The 20454-nt window shown below is 38.2% G+C and overlaps 1 protein-coding gene across 1 annotated transcript in view; it reads right to left on the bottom strand.

The window, feature by feature from the left end:
• The window catches only part of LOC143459614 (kelch-like protein 12), an 88042-nt gene extending 74310 nt beyond the window's left edge, over positions 1 to 13732 (bottom strand). Inside the window, exons 1-4 of the mRNA XM_076956830.1 lie at positions 13628 to 13732; positions 11092 to 11215; positions 10861 to 11014; positions 10160 to 10377 (exon numbers count right to left, since the gene is read on the bottom strand). Coding sequence (XP_076812945.1) covers positions 10160 to 10377; positions 10861 to 11014; positions 11092 to 11215; positions 13628 to 13677 — 546 coding nt within the window. The 5' untranslated portion in view covers positions 13678 to 13732. The remainder of the gene's footprint in view (positions 1 to 10159; positions 10378 to 10860; positions 11015 to 11091; positions 11216 to 13627) is intronic.
• Positions 13733 to 20454: the final 6722 nt, after the last annotated feature.

The following is a 20454-nucleotide window of genomic DNA, read 5'->3' as shown; positions in this document are numbered from 1 at the left end:
GCTGTTATCAGCAAGATCTTGTGTGAACCAAACAACCAAAAATGACAAGTGCCAAAAATGCTTGGATGCACCAGAAATGTAAATCTACTTACATAGTAATGTAGGCAGGTTGACCAATTTAACCTCTAAATTTGAGTGCACCGAAGGTTTATTCCAGACTTAAAATGCAAAATAATGCAATTAAAGTGCGCTACTGTAGCTAACTATCAAGCCAAGTCAGGTATACTATGCTCATTTTTTGGAAAATTTCCATTTACACGCTTGCCTTTTTACCTATTGGTGATGAGTCATACTTGTATGTTTATGTTTAAGTGGTCCTCCAAACAGACGTCTTACTATACTATCATGTACTGTGGTTTGACCTCATTTAAACATATTAGTACAGGCCAACAAATACCTTTTTTTAATGAGATTAAAAAAATAAATTACTGTATTCAAATCTGTTGGTTGGTATGTTCAATGCTAGTAGAATGACTAGGTTACTGCCACTGATATAAATGGATAGTAATAAAAAATAAACAATTAAATAAAAGCTTGTAATGCACACTGAATAAGTTTAACAAAGATTTCATACATTACTTTAACTGCTAACAGCCGATAAACATGCACAACGAGCGTGCCAGAACACTTGCCAAACTATTCTATATGACCTGCGTACCATAATCCCTTGACCTCTAATCATGTGGGTATTGAAGGCGAGGGCTGCTGCTTTGCACTAAGTGGGAATTTTGAGAAATTTTTTCATGTGACCGAAGGTTAAGGTTTCCCTTGGGTAAATGAAATCATAACTCACATGGTCGTGCAAGCATATTCAGAGTGATACAAAAGTTCAGCCAGCTGTCCCAAAACATGTTATTGAGCAAAAATCAGTGACCTGGAAAAATGACGTTATCTCAGAAGGCGAGAGCACACGCAGTTAGCCTATCTTTATAAAGTACCTAGAAGAATGGTCGGGTGATAAATTGGCATGGACAAAGCTTTAAATTTTTTGTTTCTTTATTATAATTAGCGGTGTGCCTTCTTTTCCCCCAAACATAACTGCGCCTACTATAACCGACTTGATTATACGTATATATATATATATATATTAAAGTCTGCTGCCCGAGGCCATCCGTCCACACCTAACATAATAAAGAAACTTTACGTGACACCAAGCACTACAATTTCTATCACTGCTATTTGTCTTATGTACTGAATTCCTGGCAGTGGCCATCATGTTAATATAAACTTATTGCAATATATTACAATAAATTGGCGTTCAATCAACTAGCATTTTTTTGTTTGTTTACTATACATTGCCATAAAAATAAAATTTCGCACGCAAGTTGATAAATCTCGTGCTTCCAACTGCCAAACTTTCAACTATCGGCCACCTACGAAAGTGTGGCACCTGTACCTATGTCACGCTTTTGCAGACGAGGTTCATCATTATGCACGCCGAAGTGTTTCATCTTCACGCCAATTTTAATTTAATTAAAAAACCCGTTTAATACATCCATTTTCGATTCCTCATGGAGGCAAAATATTCTTTATTGTGTTCATGTAACAGCATATTATGAATAAAATTGTTAATGTGAGTAAATGGGCCTACTTACTGTGAAAAAACATTGGCCGATTATGGCCAAATGGTGTGGTATGATAACCTTTATCCCAGGAGGGAGGAAAATCTTTCCACAACTTTAACCCAGCGATGAGCCCTCGTCGCTTAAGCCCCGGTTACCGAGCTTGCCATTGTCCAAGTTTCAAGCTATTCGAGTTCAAACCAATTTAAACTATTCTTTCATTTGTTTTTCTTTATTTTTATATCGAATATTTGATTTTTATCCGACGTCCAGACGGACAAGAATCTACAGTGTCTTTGAACGACCTCTCACCATGCCCTCGAGAAGCGCCAAACAGCGATAAAATACCTGTCACAGGAGATATTATAAGAAACTCTTTACCAAACAGTGAAGTTGCAAACAATGTCCCTGTCGTGGACGAACCAGATCATGTATAGAATCATGACCTTTACATATACATGACCTTTACAGAACATGGCGATAGAAAGAAACCTTTGCCGATCAAGCCGAACCAACAAAGGGGTAACTCCAGCTCGTTATGGCGAACAGTGAAATATTTCATATAAAACTTGTGTTTCCTTTCAGTACGTATACGATACGTGTTCAGTGTGTTACCATGAGTACGTGCTTATTGCAAGCCTATGTTGTGTATAATACCACGTCCATTATAACAACCACAGTCATTAGATCAAATTTATTATAGGCCAGGTGAAAATGTAATGAAAATTCCTTTTGTTAACTCGCCTCGTTTTATCTTAATTATTTCTTGTGTTTTGTTTCTGCTTCGGGCATTTCTTCGTTGTAGACTAAGACTACTTCATGGTTTGCATTGTGACATACGAACTTCTTTTGAGCTGTGAGGTTGTGTTGCTTTGCTTATCCTTATTCCTAAATTTCAGATGAATGTTTTACTTCCAAGTGTCACAATGTCACTTATCTTATCTTATCTTGGTCACTTGGTCACTTGGTCTTATCTTGGTCACTTGGTCTTATCTTGGTCACTTATCTTATCTTATCTTGATCTTATCTTGGGTCACACTGGGCCATGAACACACAGACATAGAGGAACAAATTGTGCTTTCAAATCATTTCCAAGTGTCACAATACTGTGACACTAAGGATATGTGTATGATATCAAAATCACAATTATTTTTTGAAACAAAATTATTATGATGCAAAAATACCGGCATGTTACTCCACTGGTTTGTCTTGGTGTTGAACTTAGCAACACTTTGTGGACAACTCTTCCCATTAATCATAAGTATCTCATCAGACTGATCTGGAAAAAATATTCTATTTGTTACATAATATTCCATTTTATTACAATCAGCATGAAGCAAATACAGGCCGGTTGCAGCCTGTGGACAACGATTGTGGCATGTTAGTTGCTTGGATATTTATTTAAGATGTTAAGTTCTGTCATTTATTAGGAGAGATAAATGCGTCGTAACAAAATGCAAATGCCTAAACACTTTTATTAGAAAGCGCACATCAAAGGCATGATGGTACTAATAACTAAACTCAAGGATAAGACGCAAAACTCGATCAAAATGAATATTGCAGTATTTGGTTGTAAGCATTGTTACATCATGCAAAGTCATTTGTCAAATCTAATGCTGCTGTAGCTACTATCACTAGTCCAGGGGTGGCCAAACTGTGGCTCTCGAGCCGCATGCGGCTCTTTGAGCCTTTGATTGCGGCTCTCTAATGAATTAGCATTGTTGAATTAGACATGCATTTTCCCCGGTCTAGACGAGTTGTTTCATCAGATTATGAAACAATGCGTTCTATCACACGTAGTAACAATGACTCATTGTTAGTAATAATCAAATCTCCAAAAAGTACATTATTGTACAGAAGTGTGCTAACTTGTACACTGTAGTTAAGTAAACTGTCAGATTGAAGCTGTACGTCAGGGCTGACCTAGTTTTAAGTCTTGGATACGGTTATACTAATAATTGCAAAAAGAGATGGTGAAGCCCAGGTGGAGACTCATAGTATCACCACGCAGCACTAATGTTTATCAATAGCTACACTTCGTTGTGAGTGAATAAATTCGTGTTTTTATTGTGTTTGTGTTGTGGCTCTTTTAAAACTGGAATTTGTTATATGCGGCTCGAGCATGAAGCAGGTCTGGCCACCCCTGCACTAGTCGCTTAATCATTAGTTTACTATCCTGGTCCATGTAGTGTTGTATATTAAATATTATTGGTTCAACAGCTAAATATTGCCATAATTCTGTTTAGTAAAGAATTAACTTATATAACTTATTTTAAGAAAACCTACACGTACGGAGAAACCCCGACAATTACCGATAAAAAATGAACGGATGTCAAAACAATTTAAGTGATTAACCGCTCTTTCACCTGGTTTTGCCTTACAAGCTGGGATATCAGATATTCGAGAAACGAGTGATGTCACAAGAAGTCGCATGCAATCCGTGGAGCTGCAAACCAGTTTCTAAATAATTAAAATTAAATCGTGTTGGCACTTTATATATTACGAAAGTATATTTTATCATGGACGGCTTTTTGCAAACAAAAACATTTTTAAACTCAAACTCTTCAACATTGACTCATAACATAAGGTAGCAGTACTCGTGACGCGACACTTAATCGAAAGACACTTTATCGAACGACACTTAATCGAACGACAGTTTATCGAACGACACTTAATCGAACGACAGCTGATCGAAACGACAGATGATCGAACCGACAGTTGATCGAACGACACTTTATCGAACCGACAGTTGATCAAACGACACTTTATCGAACCGACAGTTGATCAAAGCGACAGTTAATCGAATCGACTGTTGCTTCTCCCGCACACAGTCATAGCAAAACGTGGCGTACAGTTGCATTGTTTGCTGTAGAAAATTGAAATTTGGTGACTTTTCATAAAAAATGTTCAGCCATCTGTCCATGTTTGTTTGATAAAGTTGGATTTTGTAATTTTTGAGATATTGTGATATTTATATAATTTTGCTCTCTCTCCGCATTGAAGCGTATTACTCATTTACGCACCAATAACTTGACTAACTATTCTCTTTCGTTCTCTTCTCACAGCGGGGGCGCGGCGTAACAAGAGGAATTTCTAGAAATGTGTCACTTTTAGAAATACCTAATTTACACTAAATTCACTTTCTTTAGTTTTACAATTATGATGTATACAGGGAGCCAGATGATGTTTCTACTAACCTGAAAAAATCTCATCAGTCTACGACGCATAGTTTTCTAGTAATTAACGATTGCAAATGTGTGTGCGGGGTCGGCCACACCTAGTTTTTTAGTAAACTCGCGAGCCTGGTTAGGATAGGGTTAAAACAGGGGTGGGCAACATACGGCCCGCGACGGGATTTTGAGCGGCCCGCAGACAGTTTCCGGTCTTACGTGATAATGTGGCCTGCGGCCACATTCTGCCGCAATCCCTGTATTGCGTCACTGAATAAGTCCAAGTTTGCCAACCTGAGAAAGATGGCCATAAATCTACTTGTTCTGTTCGGGTCTACATACATTTATGAGCAAACATTTTCGACCATGAACATTAATAAGACAAAGCTGCGTTCCAATCTATTCAGGAATCCGGCCCGCCAAGTACTTCATTTTCTCATATCAGGCCCGCCGACCGAAGAAGTTGCCCGCCCCTGGGTTAAAAGAACCACAATTTAACGAAACAACTGACGATATGCACTGTTAAAAGAACGACAATTTATTAAAAGAACAACAATTTATCGAAACAACTGACGATATGCACTGTTAAAAGCACGACAACTGACGAAGTGCACATTTCAATCGCATTCATTTAATTACAAGTTGTGTGCAATTGCTCGAAGATAACTTTTTATGTCAATATTCGTTGAGTCATAATTTTCGACTATGCTCTTCAGCCGTTGGTTGACAGCGTCGTAGCGCCTCTTCCGAGGTTGGCCAGCAATTCCAGCACTCAATTGCTCAATAAACATTTCGTTGGAACCTTGTTCCTGATTAATTTTTTTGACGAGTCTGCGAAGCGTCGGATGGGATATTGAGACACGCTTGCTGAACGCATTGTGCCATCCTTCAATGCTATTATTCGTTCATGGAAGGTCATCTTGAACCCGGTGGAAGACATTCCAACACCGGATAGGAAATAGAGGTTGACGACGATTCCTGCGACGCAATCGTCCAATCCAAGTAGTTTCGAAATATTCAATGTATTCAGACAAGTGCTGCTCATCGTCGTCACTGAACGTGGCCAGGAAGTCCTCGAACCGTTGTACAACAAGAATTGAAAAAGCTGGGATAAAGACCACTTTCAAGAAGCTACTTTGTGTAAAAGTCAGACAGCGATATGCCCCTTGCTATGAAATTTTGCCTTCAATTCCTTACTCTTTGTATCTATAACGACTAGTCTAGTCTACTGTACAGACAATCTCGTACTTAGTACGAGATACTGGTCTACCGCCTTCGCACCAGTTTTATGGCGTAACAATAGACTAGTACGACGTACTTATGTCGTAACAATACCACAATTTTTTCAAACAGAGCTAACACTGCAGTTTGAAACTCAATAAGAAACGGCGGGCCGTATTCTTGTGATAACTTATTAATATGTTTCGGGCCGGACGATTTCGCATGGCGGGCCCGCCGCCATGCGAAAAAGTCAACTTTATGATACAAATATAAAATATAGATATAAAATATAAATCGTCAACTTTATGATATATACATCACAATTCATTAATGCACACCATTACAAAGACCGGTACTACGACACCTTATCGAAAGACACTTTATCGAAAGACACTTTATCGAACGACACCTGATCGAAACGACAGCTGATCGAAAGACACTTTATCGAACGACAGTTAATCGAGCCGACAGTTGATCGAACGACACTTTATCGAAACGACAGCTGATCGAACGACACTTTATCGAACCGACAGTTAATCAAAACGACAGTTGATCGAACGACACTTTATCGAACCGACAGTTCAAGCAAGATTTTTGCGTGTTTCTCAAACATTGAAATAATGAGCCATTGTGAATTGTGATGTGCGGTCTTTGTAATCGTGTGCATTAATGAATTGTGATGTATATATCATAAAGTTGACGATTTATATTTTATATCTATATTTTATATTTGTATCATAAAGTGTTCGATTTCGCATGGCGGCCGGCCCGCCCACATATTAATAAGATATCACAAGAATACGCACGAGAATTACTAAGTACGAGATTGTCTGTACAGTAGACTAGACTAGTCATTATAGATACAAAGAGTAAGGAATTGAAGGCAAAATTTTATAGCAAGGGGCATGTCGCTGCCTGACTTTTACACAAAGTAGCTTCTTGAAAGTAGTCTCTTGACCGACAGCGCAAAATAAATGGCTTCGATGCTTGGTAGCACGTACACATGTGAACAAATATTTTCAACAATGAAATTCACGAAAAGCAAGCTAAGATCACGCATTTCCGACGCCTATTTAGAAAATGTTCTGGTTCTTGCTTCATGAACACAGTCATCCACCAAACCCTGCACGTGTTATAGTTGCAAGAGCACAAGCCAGCATGCGAAATCGAGCAGTCAATTCAGATGAACGTACCTCAAACATTATTCAGAGCGAAACGCAGGATATATCCTTAGCCACCGCTGGTGCTCTCCCTAAAGCAACATCATTAAAGCGGATGATACAGCGAAAGCGCGAATGTCCAGAAGGAAACGGCTTGATGGATGAACTCCGCGTGACACCGAGGGGAGAAGCCTTCGTTATCGAGGAAGACGATGAGAACGAATTCTATATGTTTGCATCTCAAAAGAATCTGGATATACTGAACAACTGCGCTAATTGGTTTTGTGACGGTACATTTGATGTTGCCCCACTTGGATACCAGCTGTACACGATACACGCGCTGGTCGATGAAAATCGCACGGTGCCACTCGTATACACCGTTACCGAGAACAAATCTGAAGCTGTGTACAATCGCATCTTTTGTTTATTGGAACAACAGCGACCAGGAATAGTCCCAGAAACCGTAACAATAGACTTTGAAATGGCAGCATATAATGCTCTTTCTTCCAGCTTCCCTCGGGCAGAAATTCTCGGCTGCCTTTTCCATTTTGGCCAATGTAGCTTCCGGAAAATTCAGGCTCTCTCTCTGCAGCGGTGGTTCAATGAAGATGCAGAGCACGCCCTTTGCATAAAATGCTTCCAGGCACTGGCATTCGTTCCGCCTGACGACGTTGTACAACGGTTCGAGGCCACGTTCAGTGACGACGATGAGCAGCACTTGTCTGAATACATTGACTATTTTGAAATTACTTGGATTGGACGATTGTGTCGCAGGAATCGTCGTCAACCTCTATTTCCTATCCGGTGTTGGAATGTTTTCCACCGGGTTCAAGATGACCTTCCACGAACGAATAATAGCATTGAAGGATGGCACAATGCGTTCAGCAAGCGTGTCTCATTATCCCATCCGACGCTTCGAAGACTCGTCAAAAAAAATAAGCAGGAACAAGGTTCCAACGAAATGTTAATTGAGCAATTGAGTGCTGGAATCGATGGCCCACCTCGGAAGAAGCGCTACGACGCTGTCAACCAACGGCTGAAGAGCATAGTTGAAAATTATGACTCAACAAATATGGACATAAAAAGTTATCTTCGAGCAATTGCACACAACTTGTAATTAAATGAATGCGATTGAAATGTGCACTTCGTCAGTTGTCGTGCTTTTAACAGTGCATGTTGTCAGTTCTTTTAATAAATTGTCGTTCTTTTAACAGTGCATATCGTCAGTTGTTTCAATAAATTGTGGATCTTTTAACCCTATCCTAACCAGGTTCGCGAGTTTACTAAAAAAACTAGGTGTGGCCAACCCCGCACACACATTTGCAATCGTTAATTACTAGAAACCTATGCGTCGTAGACTGATGAGATTATTACAGGTTAGTAGAAACATCATCTGGCTTCATGTATACATCATAATTGTAAAACTAAAGAAAGTGAATTTAGTGTAAATTAGGTATTTCTAAAAGTGACACATTTCTATAAATTCTTCTTGTTACGCCGCGCCCCCGCTGTGAAAAGAGAACGAAAAAGAATAGTTAGTCAAGTTATTGGTGCGTAAATGAGTAATACGCTTCAATGCGGAGAGAGAGCAAAATTATATAAATATCACAATATCTCAAAAATTACAAAATCCAACTTTATCAAACAAACATGGACAGATAACTGAACATCACAATGACCCATTGTTTCAATGTTTGAGAAACACGCAAAAATCTTGCTTGAACTGTCGGTTCGATAAAGTGTCGTTCGATCAACTGTCGTTTTGATTAACTGTCGGTTCGATAAAGTGTCGTTTGATCAACTTTCGGTTCGATAAAGTGTCGTTCGATCAACTGTCGTTTCGATCAGGTGTCGTTTCGATCAGGTGTCGTTCGATTAAGTGTCTTTCGATAAAGTGTCGTTCGATTAAGTGTCGTTCGATAAAGTGTCTTTCGATAAGGTGTCGCGTCACGACAAAGACCACACATCACAATGGCTTATTGTCTCAATGTTTGAGAAACACGCAAAAATCTTGCTTGAAGCTATTGTCAAAGTTTGTCGTTCGATCAACTGTCGGTTTGATCAACTGTCGGTTCGATAAAGTGTCGTTCGATCAACTGTCGGTTCGATAAAGTGTCGTTCGATCAACTGTCGGTTCGATTAACTATCGTTCGATAAAGTGTCGTTCGATCATCTGTCGGTTCGATTAATGACTCATAACATAAAGTAGCAGTACTACATGTTAACCCTCACACAATTTTTAATTTCTTTCAAAAGTTGACACAAAACTTGGCGACGCATGATGATGCAAAGAAATAAGCAATGTGCGAAAAACTTTATGCAAGTTACCTCCTTTTGAACAACTTTTATCAACAAATCTTTAGTCAAATTTTCCAGTTGAATGAGATGAAACAAATCACAGAAGTTTTTCCGTCTATCATACAAATCATGAAGTGCCCAAGCAACTGCACTCCTGTACTTGTCCTTATCGATCGAATCCTGAAATTTAATCAAGGCTGGGGTGACATCATAGGTAGCTTTATATTATCCCAAATATATGATATGATGGAGGTTAAAGTTAAGAATAATTTTAAAATGATTGAAGAAACAAAACATTGCAAATGGTATGAACATCGCCATTTAATATTTTGATTTGATGTCTTAACTTAATAGTGAAATTTTATTAACTGGCAGCAATATTTGAAAATTTAAATCTCGTTATCTTATTCAAAATAAGAAGTATCTTGCAAAATCTGGCAACAAACATTCCAAGTTGTTCATGCACATATGAGCCAGCCTACATCATATGTTTTGTCTGAAAACAGACAACTTTAGCAACACCTCTTCACTTTCAGTTATAAATAGAGCACAGGGTAATGCACAATTTTTTGAAATGTAACAAATATACCGCTGTGTAACAATTCTAACATAAAAGTATGTATTACAATTAGCTTCTTGCAATTACAACATTTCACACAATGATGTAAAAACTATCAAAACAAATTGTTTAATTTAGAAACCTTTTAAAAATCATTACGAGTCAAAAATATGCCATTTCTAAGTTTACTTCAACACTTTCCAACTTCAGCATAGCCTTGACATCATCAACACCAAACTGAAGGAAATCTGCACTTTTCAAAACTGCTCTGAGATTTTTAGAAATGAAAGTTTCAGCTGCTTGAACAAGATCACCCATGTCGTATCGGTTTGAATAAGATCGAATTTTCAAACAATTTTCTCCATTGAGAGATGCTTTGAAAAATGTCCTGCAGTTTTCCTTCAAACCTTAAAAAATCTTCCAATTAATTTAGAGATAAAACCTATTATTTAATTGCGATGTTAACTCTGTTAACAGTCACTTATTTTATTTTTTGTACATTTGTACACCAATTACCTTTATTACATTTTGTACACCAATTTGAGTTTACTGAATTATGTATATTCAATTCAGTATTAAAGGTAAGTAGTAAAGTAAGGTTTTATTTATTTATTTATTTATTTATTTATTTAAGTAATCATTTATTATTTATTTATTAAAGGTATTATATAGTTTTATTTCGGTAGTATTAAAGGTCCTGGGTTATGGATGTCTTAACCGATTCAAATTATAAAAACAATTTTTAGCACAATGAAAAGCCAAACTTTGCACAGTTGCACAAAAGTGTATACAGTTTAAGTTACTTTTATGTGAAACTCAAAACCAGCAGCCTTTGTGCACAGCGTTATATCAACAAGTATCACAAAATCAGCTTCATTAATAATAGTTACTTGTAATGCGTAGATATTCTGCTGCTTCCAGTACATCATATACATTGTCATGAGTGAGAATTATGCATGAAGTGTATATGAAGTTAATGATCGATGCCATTGTTGGACCACTGACTTCTTTAACACTTCCTTCATTCGAATAACTTTCTCTCATCTATAAAGAAAAAGGAACATCAAATACTTAAAATATTTTGTGAAATAGTGAATTAGTAAGAATTTAATCCATTCCACCTTTGTAGTGAACATTTTCTTGAAATATTCTGAGAATGAACCAACCACACATTTGTGAACAGGGAGTTGTTTTCCTCCAGCTTTTATTGTGAAATCACAGAAGTTTTTTGTTGTTGTTCTTTCCCTTTATGACACATAGATCATGAAACAAAAAATAGCTTTTATTTTTGGCAATAAACTCGGCAACATTGTGACTAATCAAGCAACCACTGGGTGGTGTCATCCAAAACTCGCAAGCCATATATTCCGTGGAAACTGAGCAGCATGGTAGAAAATAAAGTTGGATATATCATGATCTGTGGTTTACTCCTCCGTGCCATACTCAGTTGGTGCCACACACGGTTTGCACTCACTAGCCAAAAGTTTTTCCACTCCCAATTTGTATCGAGTTGAGTTACGCCGGTTCACAGATGGTTAAGTCGTATGTGCATATAATCGTTCATGCCTTTCCTGCCATTTTGTTTGAAACAGAAGTTTCAACGTTAAGTTTTTTTTTTAGTTTCTGAGTTTCAACTTGTTCAATAGTTGCAGCGTAACAGGAAACAGAATGGAAATGAAGGTGTCTTTGTTTTAGGTGTGTCTGGGCTTGCATTTTTGCTGAAGCAAAAAGTTATGGGTGGTGCAGAAGATGTCGCACCGTTGCCTTACAAGCAAGAGAAAAAGTGGCTCCATCGCAGCATAGTCCGCGAAGTGGAATGGCATAGGTATGTCCAATGGTGTGGGACGCAGATATCCAGTCACAGTATGCAAGGTCTACTGTATTTATGACGCAACGCCGTTTATGATAATGTCAATCTGGTGGGCGTGTGTGCTGCAACACCAGGAAGGTGCGCATTACTCGGCAGTGAAGTAGACTAAATTGATTAACTAACTAGTAATAATAACTATATTGAGCTGTTGTACAAATGGTAGCAGCCCCAATCTGAGGTCACCAGTCGTCCTATCAAAGGCAGTATGGGATGTAAGTTTCTTGCGTAAGGACTTAAGATGTTGGCGGTTGGTGAGCAATCGGTCCAAGGTATTTGGGGACAGGACAAAAAGGCACAGGCATGGTATTGATGTAAACTTTACGCTAATAATTTGTTTCCCTGTTGTTAAGATGGAAGGATGCCGACACCGTTTTAGTTTTGCAGACCTTTATCCATTCCTGGAGATAAACTGATAAAGTAATTATGTCTAGACAAATGATCTTCCTCACTAATTCTCATTTCTTTGCCAAATGCACAATCGCCAGGTCTTCTTCGTAGGCGTACTTAGACAACACTGTACATACAACATGGTCTGCTGTTTACTCCTCCGCACCACATTCAGTTGGTGCCACACGCAATTTGTACTAACAAGCCACAAAGTTTGCTACTCCCTATTTGTATTGAGTTGAGTTGAGTGCCGTCATTTCACCGGTGGTTAAGCCATACCCAGGTCACCCTGGCAGCTATAGTTTTGAAGCTGCAAATTCTGGCCATGTCTTTCCTGCCATTTCGTATTCCAGTTTTGTTTGAAAGAGATAAAGAGTCGAACTGATGCTTGAGTTTCAACCTGTTCCAACAGTTGCAGTGTGACCAAGACTGGGAATGAGTGTCTTGGTTTTAGGAGTATCTGGGCTTGCTTTTTGCTGAAGCTAAAAGTTTTGGGTGGAGTCCAAAAGGTGTGGAACGCAGATGTCCAGTCACAGTACACACGATCCCGTTTATGACACTTGTCGATTTGGTGAGTGACAGTGTATGGTGAGTGGTGAGGTGAACTACAGTAGACCTTACATACAACAGGCAAGTTGGGACAAGCGATATAGGCCTACATATGTTATATGCGATATCGATATACACGAAACAATCCCTGAAACAGAGGTCCAGCCTTGCAGGCTTTCGATGCTCCCATATGCTACACCTCACACTCCTAAGTTATTTAGAAGACATAAAATCAAGCAGAAATGAATGCATGCTTTAATTTCCTCTATGACATCACATTGGCCTGTTAGAGCACATGTGGCCTCATGCTGTGCAAAAGGAAATCACAACAATTGTGGGTTCTGCGCCAAGCACAAACACTACATCATCCGAAACTATGAGCCACGACGTTGGAAATCACTGCAGGACACCGTCCCTTGCATTCATTAACACTAAACTTATTCATTGCATTAAATAAGTTTCTACTTGTCCAGAGTCTGTCTGTATCTGGGTGGGGCATAACAGCTGGTTCTGGCTTAATCAATTTACAACATGGATCTTTCCGTGGTGGTGATTTGTTTACATACAACTGATCAATGAAACAGATGGCAAATAAACATTAAATGTGGAATATAATGGTTCTCGGCTATAACAAAGTCATGACGATATAAGACAAACTATGGAGTCAAATACTTCAAAACCACTAATAGCAACAATATTTTTACTTATTACATCAGCCGTAACTACAATGTGTAAAAATGTCAGTTTACAATTCAATAACAAATAGTTTCAAAATAAATTAAACATTTTGTGAAGTTAAATGTTTCACACAAACTTGTGTAAATGAGCACAGATTAAAATTAACAACTTACTCATTCAAGTTGCTGAGTATTTCAGCGGCATGGTTGTTGTTGAATTCCATCTTTTTAGTTTGATGCAAGAAACTAACAATAAAATAGTTAAGCTAAAGCCAAGTGTTTAAAAAAACAACCTGCACCAGTTTAAAGCACAGTTTAGTCATAAAACTTCAAAGCTTACGTTTGCAAAACCAACCAACAGATATCATCAAGCACAAGTGAGAATGAGGTTGGTATGAAAATGAAAAACTTTACAAGCGCAGCAAATATTTTCTCGTTGTAAATCATTGACTTGCCTCAGCTAATGTTGGGTGATACCTGGTGGTTTTATTGTTGACACAAGGACAGAATTGAAAGCTTACATTGTTTGGCTTATTCATCATTTGCGTGTTTACTCTGAGCCAATATTTGCACTTTGCGAAAAAAACTTTTGCTATTGGCACTGTGCAGACATTTTGGAACACAACCAAAGGTTAACTGCATTTGAATTGTGTGTTTGAGTTCGGAGATAGGTTTGACTTTGCTTTACTGTTTCCTGCTCACTGTTTCTGTACAAGTTATCATTCTACCCAACCACAATGGTCAGCATTTTGACACGGAATTGTGCGTGCAAGGACACAAACTTTGGCGTGATAACAGGCACTGAAGCCTTGATTCTTTGTTTATTTGCTATAAACCGGTCAGTATTTCAAGGCAGGATTTGACAAAATCTCAGGTGTGCAATGGCTCGCTTATTGTGCACCTATTGAATTTTCTCCAGTGACTTACATAGATTTATCTAACAACCTATCGAAAAAATCCTGTGGGCCAGATAAATTTTCATGGAAACTCATTCAATGGTTAATACTAAATGGATAAAGCCAACCTTGCTCATTTTCACACTTTGATGATTCTAAACGAGGGTGTAGCGTACAGCTGCTGGTCCCATAGTAATTGCACCCACGGCGTTCTACTCAACATAATTGCACCCACACTAGGTTGCACTCACATGGAATTGCAAACATTCTGGCATTGGGATTGTGCAAAGGGGTAATACATAAGTAAATACGTACGTGAGTATATAGAGTCAAAGTAAAGTTAATGTAACAAAAATCATTAGTCCCTGATGATCAAATAATCAAAAATGATGATAACCCAGAAATCATCCTACTGACTGTGATTGTACATCTGAGGTCACTCAAGACACCGCTTATTGTGGTTGGACATGTATTTTGTTATTGTTTTTCGATTTTCTTTGACAAATATAACATGTTCTTATACTCCTGGACCGAGTGGTCAAATCTGGGTCTTGGCAGCCCGTTGTTTATCAGAAACAACAAACACGAACAATACAAAAACAATAACATAACAATTGTCAAAGCAATAGTGTTCGTTCATAAACTCATGTTTCGTTTACAACAATAAAACAGTGTGAAACAAAAGCATGAGATATTTTCTCTGATTTAATAAAATTATGAGTGGTTGCAATCCTGCGTTTGGTACATCTATTGGTTGCTACTGCAACTGCCGTGAAATACAGACCAGATTAGAAATAGGTTCCAAGCAGTGGTGGGATTCAAATATTTTAACATCCGGTTTTCTCACTAGCAGCATACCATATTGACCCGGAGCCGATATACATGTAGCGGCTGTTGGGTGTTTGTTTGGTTTGTCGCTGGTTGGCGCCCTCGGGATGTTCCCAGCATGTTGATTTTCGCTCTGCACGTCCGTTTCACCATGCCATTCTCTTTCTGCAATGCTTGCGTGCACAGGACTGTTTTCGATTAAAGGCTTGAACTAAGATGGTCGTGTTTTAACTTTCAATATATGAGCGAAGCTACCGTACAACTGAAACAGCAGCCTTCTGAATCAGGAGTCAGCAACGGAACAACTTAACAGCCATAGCCTTCGCCATATACACATAGGCCTATACATACGCTTGTTAACAACCTGTTCGAGGAGGTCATTTAAATTCCAAGAACCAGTTCGCATGAACTAGTGCGAACCGGCTGAATTCCACCACTGGTTCCAAGCAACCTGTATTATCTGTTTTTTTATTATAAATCCACATAAATGTGTTGACGAGTCTCTTGCGTTTGTGTTCCACACTTTCCACTGTTTATAACGTCGTGCAGGAACACGCCATTGTCATTATTGGTCATTTGTCAGAATTTCAATCATCAGAATTATCAGAACACCTGAGGACAAAAATATGTTTATGTGCTTGCTTTAAGTAAACTAGGAGTGTACACAGCAACCGCTGTTTACCGATTTTAATGGTTATTATGCTTTACAAACAATCTGAATACTTTGGCTTAACCTGAGACTGTGCGCTAATGCAGTGTTTTATTCTTACATAATGAAGAACTTTATAACTTAAGTGTTCGAACAAAAATAGCCTAGGTCTATCAGTAGCCAATGAAAGGCAGTAACGCAGTTACCACCTAGAATTAATTACACCTTCTCACATATTTTTGGTTATTTTTATAGTAGTAGACCGCAACACAGTTTTTGGTTATGTTTTGTGAAGGCTGTGTGCCAAATGCCATTTAAGATTAATTACAGTCGGTTTAATTAAGATTTCCAAACGAATTGTCACGAGGCATAAATCTGGGGAACTCCCCTGGATTCGGCAAACCGACAGCTCACAACTTGGCAAAAAACAACGCAAATCAAAAGGATCTGACCAGATTGGGATTTCAGTTTTGCTTGTGGTACTTCCCCTGTTTTATTCATTTTATTAAACATCTAATTTTCACAAGAACAGGAAACGTTTGCGTTGTACGAAAAGTTAATCATAACTATTTATCGTAGCAAAAATTTTCAATACAAAATTGTTGTTTGTACTGCAAAGTTTTTAAAAACTTGAAAACACAATTTTGAATGTTTAACTTGTAACTTATCGGAGAGGTTTGATACGTTTGAAGCCGCCGTTGCATCTTTAGTAACTCCGATAAATCATGACTCTTGAAGTGGCGTGCTCACCCCAGCTTCACAGCTATAATGTGACTCAAATCAAAATGTCGTTTATTGGGCGATGCAAAAGTGTGTGTTCTGTAGAGACCCGGGTTCTTTCATAGAATCCGCGAGTACGAAAAGTGCGGCTTCCGCAAACAAGACACTGTTTACAGCTGTTACGTAATTGGTTACACAACAAAATTTACTTGACGTAACTCAAGACTAATGAAAGCGAAATTTACTTGACGTAACTCAAGACTAATGAAAATTTCGTAGGAATAAGGGCTAATTATGACAACTAGCACATTATTTATTACGATGTTATTTGCCGAAGGTATACACTTACTTTATACTTTTGCCAATTTTAATGATAACAACAGCATTATTTGAAATGTATTTGTAATATTGATCTTGCCTTAATTATTATTCTAAAATAATTGCTTTAGTTGTTCATCGCATCGAGCTTTGTCAACTGCATGTTTCATCTCATGCTGTGGCTTATGCTGTATAATGATAATTGATAGGTAGAGTTAGTTATGTCTCAGGCTCAATACAATCAGCGAATTGGGAACACAAAGAGCCCGCGGACAGTGTTTGCAGATGTTTTAACCCTATTTTACCCGAACCACGCTAAGTACAGCTAGAAGACTAAGGGAAGCTAAGATGTAAAACGGCGATGCACTGCTGTGCTTAACTCTTAATTAATGAAGAATATTGCCTCGCCCTGGCGAGGTAGAAAAATAAAATAGACTCATTTTATTGCTCCCAAACACGGAAATCTTTAGTAAAAGGCGATATTTTATGGCGGAAAAATAACACAGAAAGAGAAAATATGTAGCCTTCAGGGCAAACTTTTCTAAACTCTAATCGCAAAATACATCAATTAAACATGCCGGTGGATGTAATGCATTTAAACAAAGGACAATAACACAGATCGCGAAACCTTAGTAATGACACATGTATAAAGTGCAAGCAAAACGTATGTAGTAGGTACGATAAAAGGTTGTAAGTCGCAAGCAACATATAAAGCACATGGTTTATCAAGAATATAAACAGATTCAAAGTCATAAAAAGTTTGATAACGACGTCAAAGCATCGGGACTAGCATGGACGTTTTTCATCAAAAGCTATGGTACGGGCGGGGTGAAATACTTTTGCATTGCTGCACACAGTTTTTCAATTTGCTGTTTGAAGGGGCCTTCATTTTGACGTTCCCATGTGCGTCTAGCATACGCAGTCCTCTCAATAAACCTGATAATTTTGTCAGGGTTAAAAGTTTGGTTTTCAAACAGAATCGCGTTCCTATGTTTCCACATCTTTTGTTTTACTACTGTTAGCCAATAGGTTAACATGTCTGCGGACTCGAAATCTGGGCCACCTATTCCGTCGAAGTTTGTTATTGTGGTTTGATCGAAGTTAATGTCGTTACTACCAGTTAGAATGGAAAAAAGTTGGTCATTTCACCTCGAGTAGGTAAGTCATTCCATATTACCCTGTAGTTGAAAGTTTTTTGGGCGTTTGAGAGTATTGCGTTGTGTACTTTGGGCCATGTCGATTGTTCTGGTGAATTAAAATAAGATTGTGGGTCACAATCGCGTATGATACGCTGGTATATTTTTTTTACTTTTCCGCTTAACATCTCTTTCAGTGAAATACAATGTTTTCTGATTATTTCGAGCATATGCTCATAATAAATCGATGGGGAGGTGGCATGCGGTGTACGATTATTAATTATCAATCTGGATGCCGAGGAGGTTGGACAGTTGGTGACCGATTTGGTGTTCTATCGTGCGGTTTTCCAAAGACAGAACTTTGTTTTCTATTTTGTCCCCGCAAAATTGGGTCAAAGGTTTTAAATAAAACAAATCCGCATACACGGGAATATTAATTATGTCATAACCGCCGTAATCTCTGGGTCTTTGTAGAACTTGGATGTTCGCGTACGTATTTTTGTTCGTGAAAATGTACCTTTCAATTGTCCTGTTTATGGTCTCGGCTATCTTGGTCGTTATGGGCTGGCTGAAAGCGTTGTACGAGATTAAGGGAAGTAATTTGTTTCGAACCAATATGCACTTGGCATCAAAGGTTGATTGTATTTTTTTAAGGCGGGTCGCTTCTTTTTTGAGATTTTTCTATCGGTTGGGACCAGCCTATGATAGGATCATTATTTCCTATTGTTGTTCCTAATATTTGAAAGTTGAGTTTTTCCAATGCATTGGCGGCAGCTGCATCGTGGTATTTGGTTTGATTTCTGGGGTAAGGCCGTTTGTTTTTGAATATTCGGTTTTAAGGATTCGAGTCCAGAGGCTTCGCTAAATTCATCCAGTAGGTTAAAGGTCTTTTTTGAGGAGTATGCATCTTTAAGGGTGAAGATGGTTATTATTTCGTGTTTATTTCAAAATTTTAACAAGTAGCCTATGTTTTCAAAAATATATTAACTTGTAAATTTTCAATGCTCGTTACACAACTATTTCGGACATTTACTGCAAATACTGCAGATCGTTTTTACATATTTTCAAGTTAAAAGACTGGAACCAGTTACTGAATTGAAACGTCACCATCAGCGCCACTCAAGTCTTCAGCTTCGGATTAAGAAGGATTTTTCTTTCAGCACTACCATCTATTGGACAGCATTGGCATCTTTTTCCGTACATCATTGTCGATGTACCAGAGAAAATTCCATCTTGCAACGAGCAATATTATCATCACAACTTCCAAAGATTATCATTGGTGTACACTCTTGCTGTACAAACTCGGGCTAACCAACAACGCTCTTTTTTAGTGCTATGTCCACCAGAAACCGGGTTCTTGCCCGGGATGGGTTTTCTTTTACGGTGGTTTTCTTTTCCCATCCACTGATATACAGCATTGAAGCAATTTTCAATCATCAGTTGCTTGAACACACCACCTGCTCGTCTGCTTAATTTTTCGCTTTTTCAACTTATGTTTTATGGATTTAACTAAGTATAGGTTTAGTGGCCGTGCTAGTTGTTACCAGCAATTATTAATGTTATTTATCTTGAGCAAGTTTTTGGCTTTGTCACTTTTTCCTGTTCATTGGCGCGTGTTAGTAACAACTGGCTTGATTTTTCGTCCCCACCGCGCTTTTGACGAAAAATAAATAAATGAAAAATGAATGAAGTCATGTCAAAACAGACATATTGTGTATGGAACGGATCGGAAATGTTGGAAGTTGCGACTAGTACGAAGAATGAATACAAGAGCCAAAACAGTAGAAAGCATTTTATTCATCAGAAGTTAGTCTGATTTTATTTATTATTTTACTTCAGACGTTGCAATAAATTATGAGAATTGTTGTAGCATCGATTAAAACGTCTGAGTAATAAAATCCTTTCTACAGTTTTAATTCTTGGATTCTTTGTAAGTAGTATTTTTGCACATTTTTACAGTTACAGTAACCTACAAGCCCTGCAAAAATGTATTTTTAACTTTATAATTGTAGCGTTTTCTGCATAAACGAGTTATAGTAAAAGTTGTTTTGACGTGGATTCAAACCAGGGTTGCCACGGCCACAACTTGGAGTATTAACTACTTAACGATCACAGCTGATATATAGCAGAGGATGGTTTCGATCCATCAACCTCTGGGTTATGAACCCAGCACTCTTCTACTGCGCCACTCTGCTGATGTAGTTGGGCCGTCTTTCTAGTTCAAGTGTCAAGGAGTCGATTTAATAAGCCTTTCAATTAACATTTTGCTGCGCCACGTTGATAACTCAGACAGAGGAATATTTTTTTCCTTTCTGACATGAATGAAATCATGTATCATTGTCCATGACTATCTCCGTCAACTCAACTACAGGTTTCAAGAACCTGCGCATCTTTGCCGACTTGTATACAAGCACTTTGGGCGGAAATTCGAAGCATTTTACATTACGGATAATC

This window comes from Clavelina lepadiformis, chromosome 5 (assembly GCF_947623445.1).
Source record: "Clavelina lepadiformis chromosome 5, kaClaLepa1.1, whole genome shotgun sequence".
In the NCBI taxonomy this organism is placed as follows: Eukaryota; Metazoa; Chordata; class Ascidiacea; order Aplousobranchia; family Clavelinidae; genus Clavelina; species Clavelina lepadiformis.
This window is presented reverse-complemented; position numbering and strand designations above follow the sequence as displayed.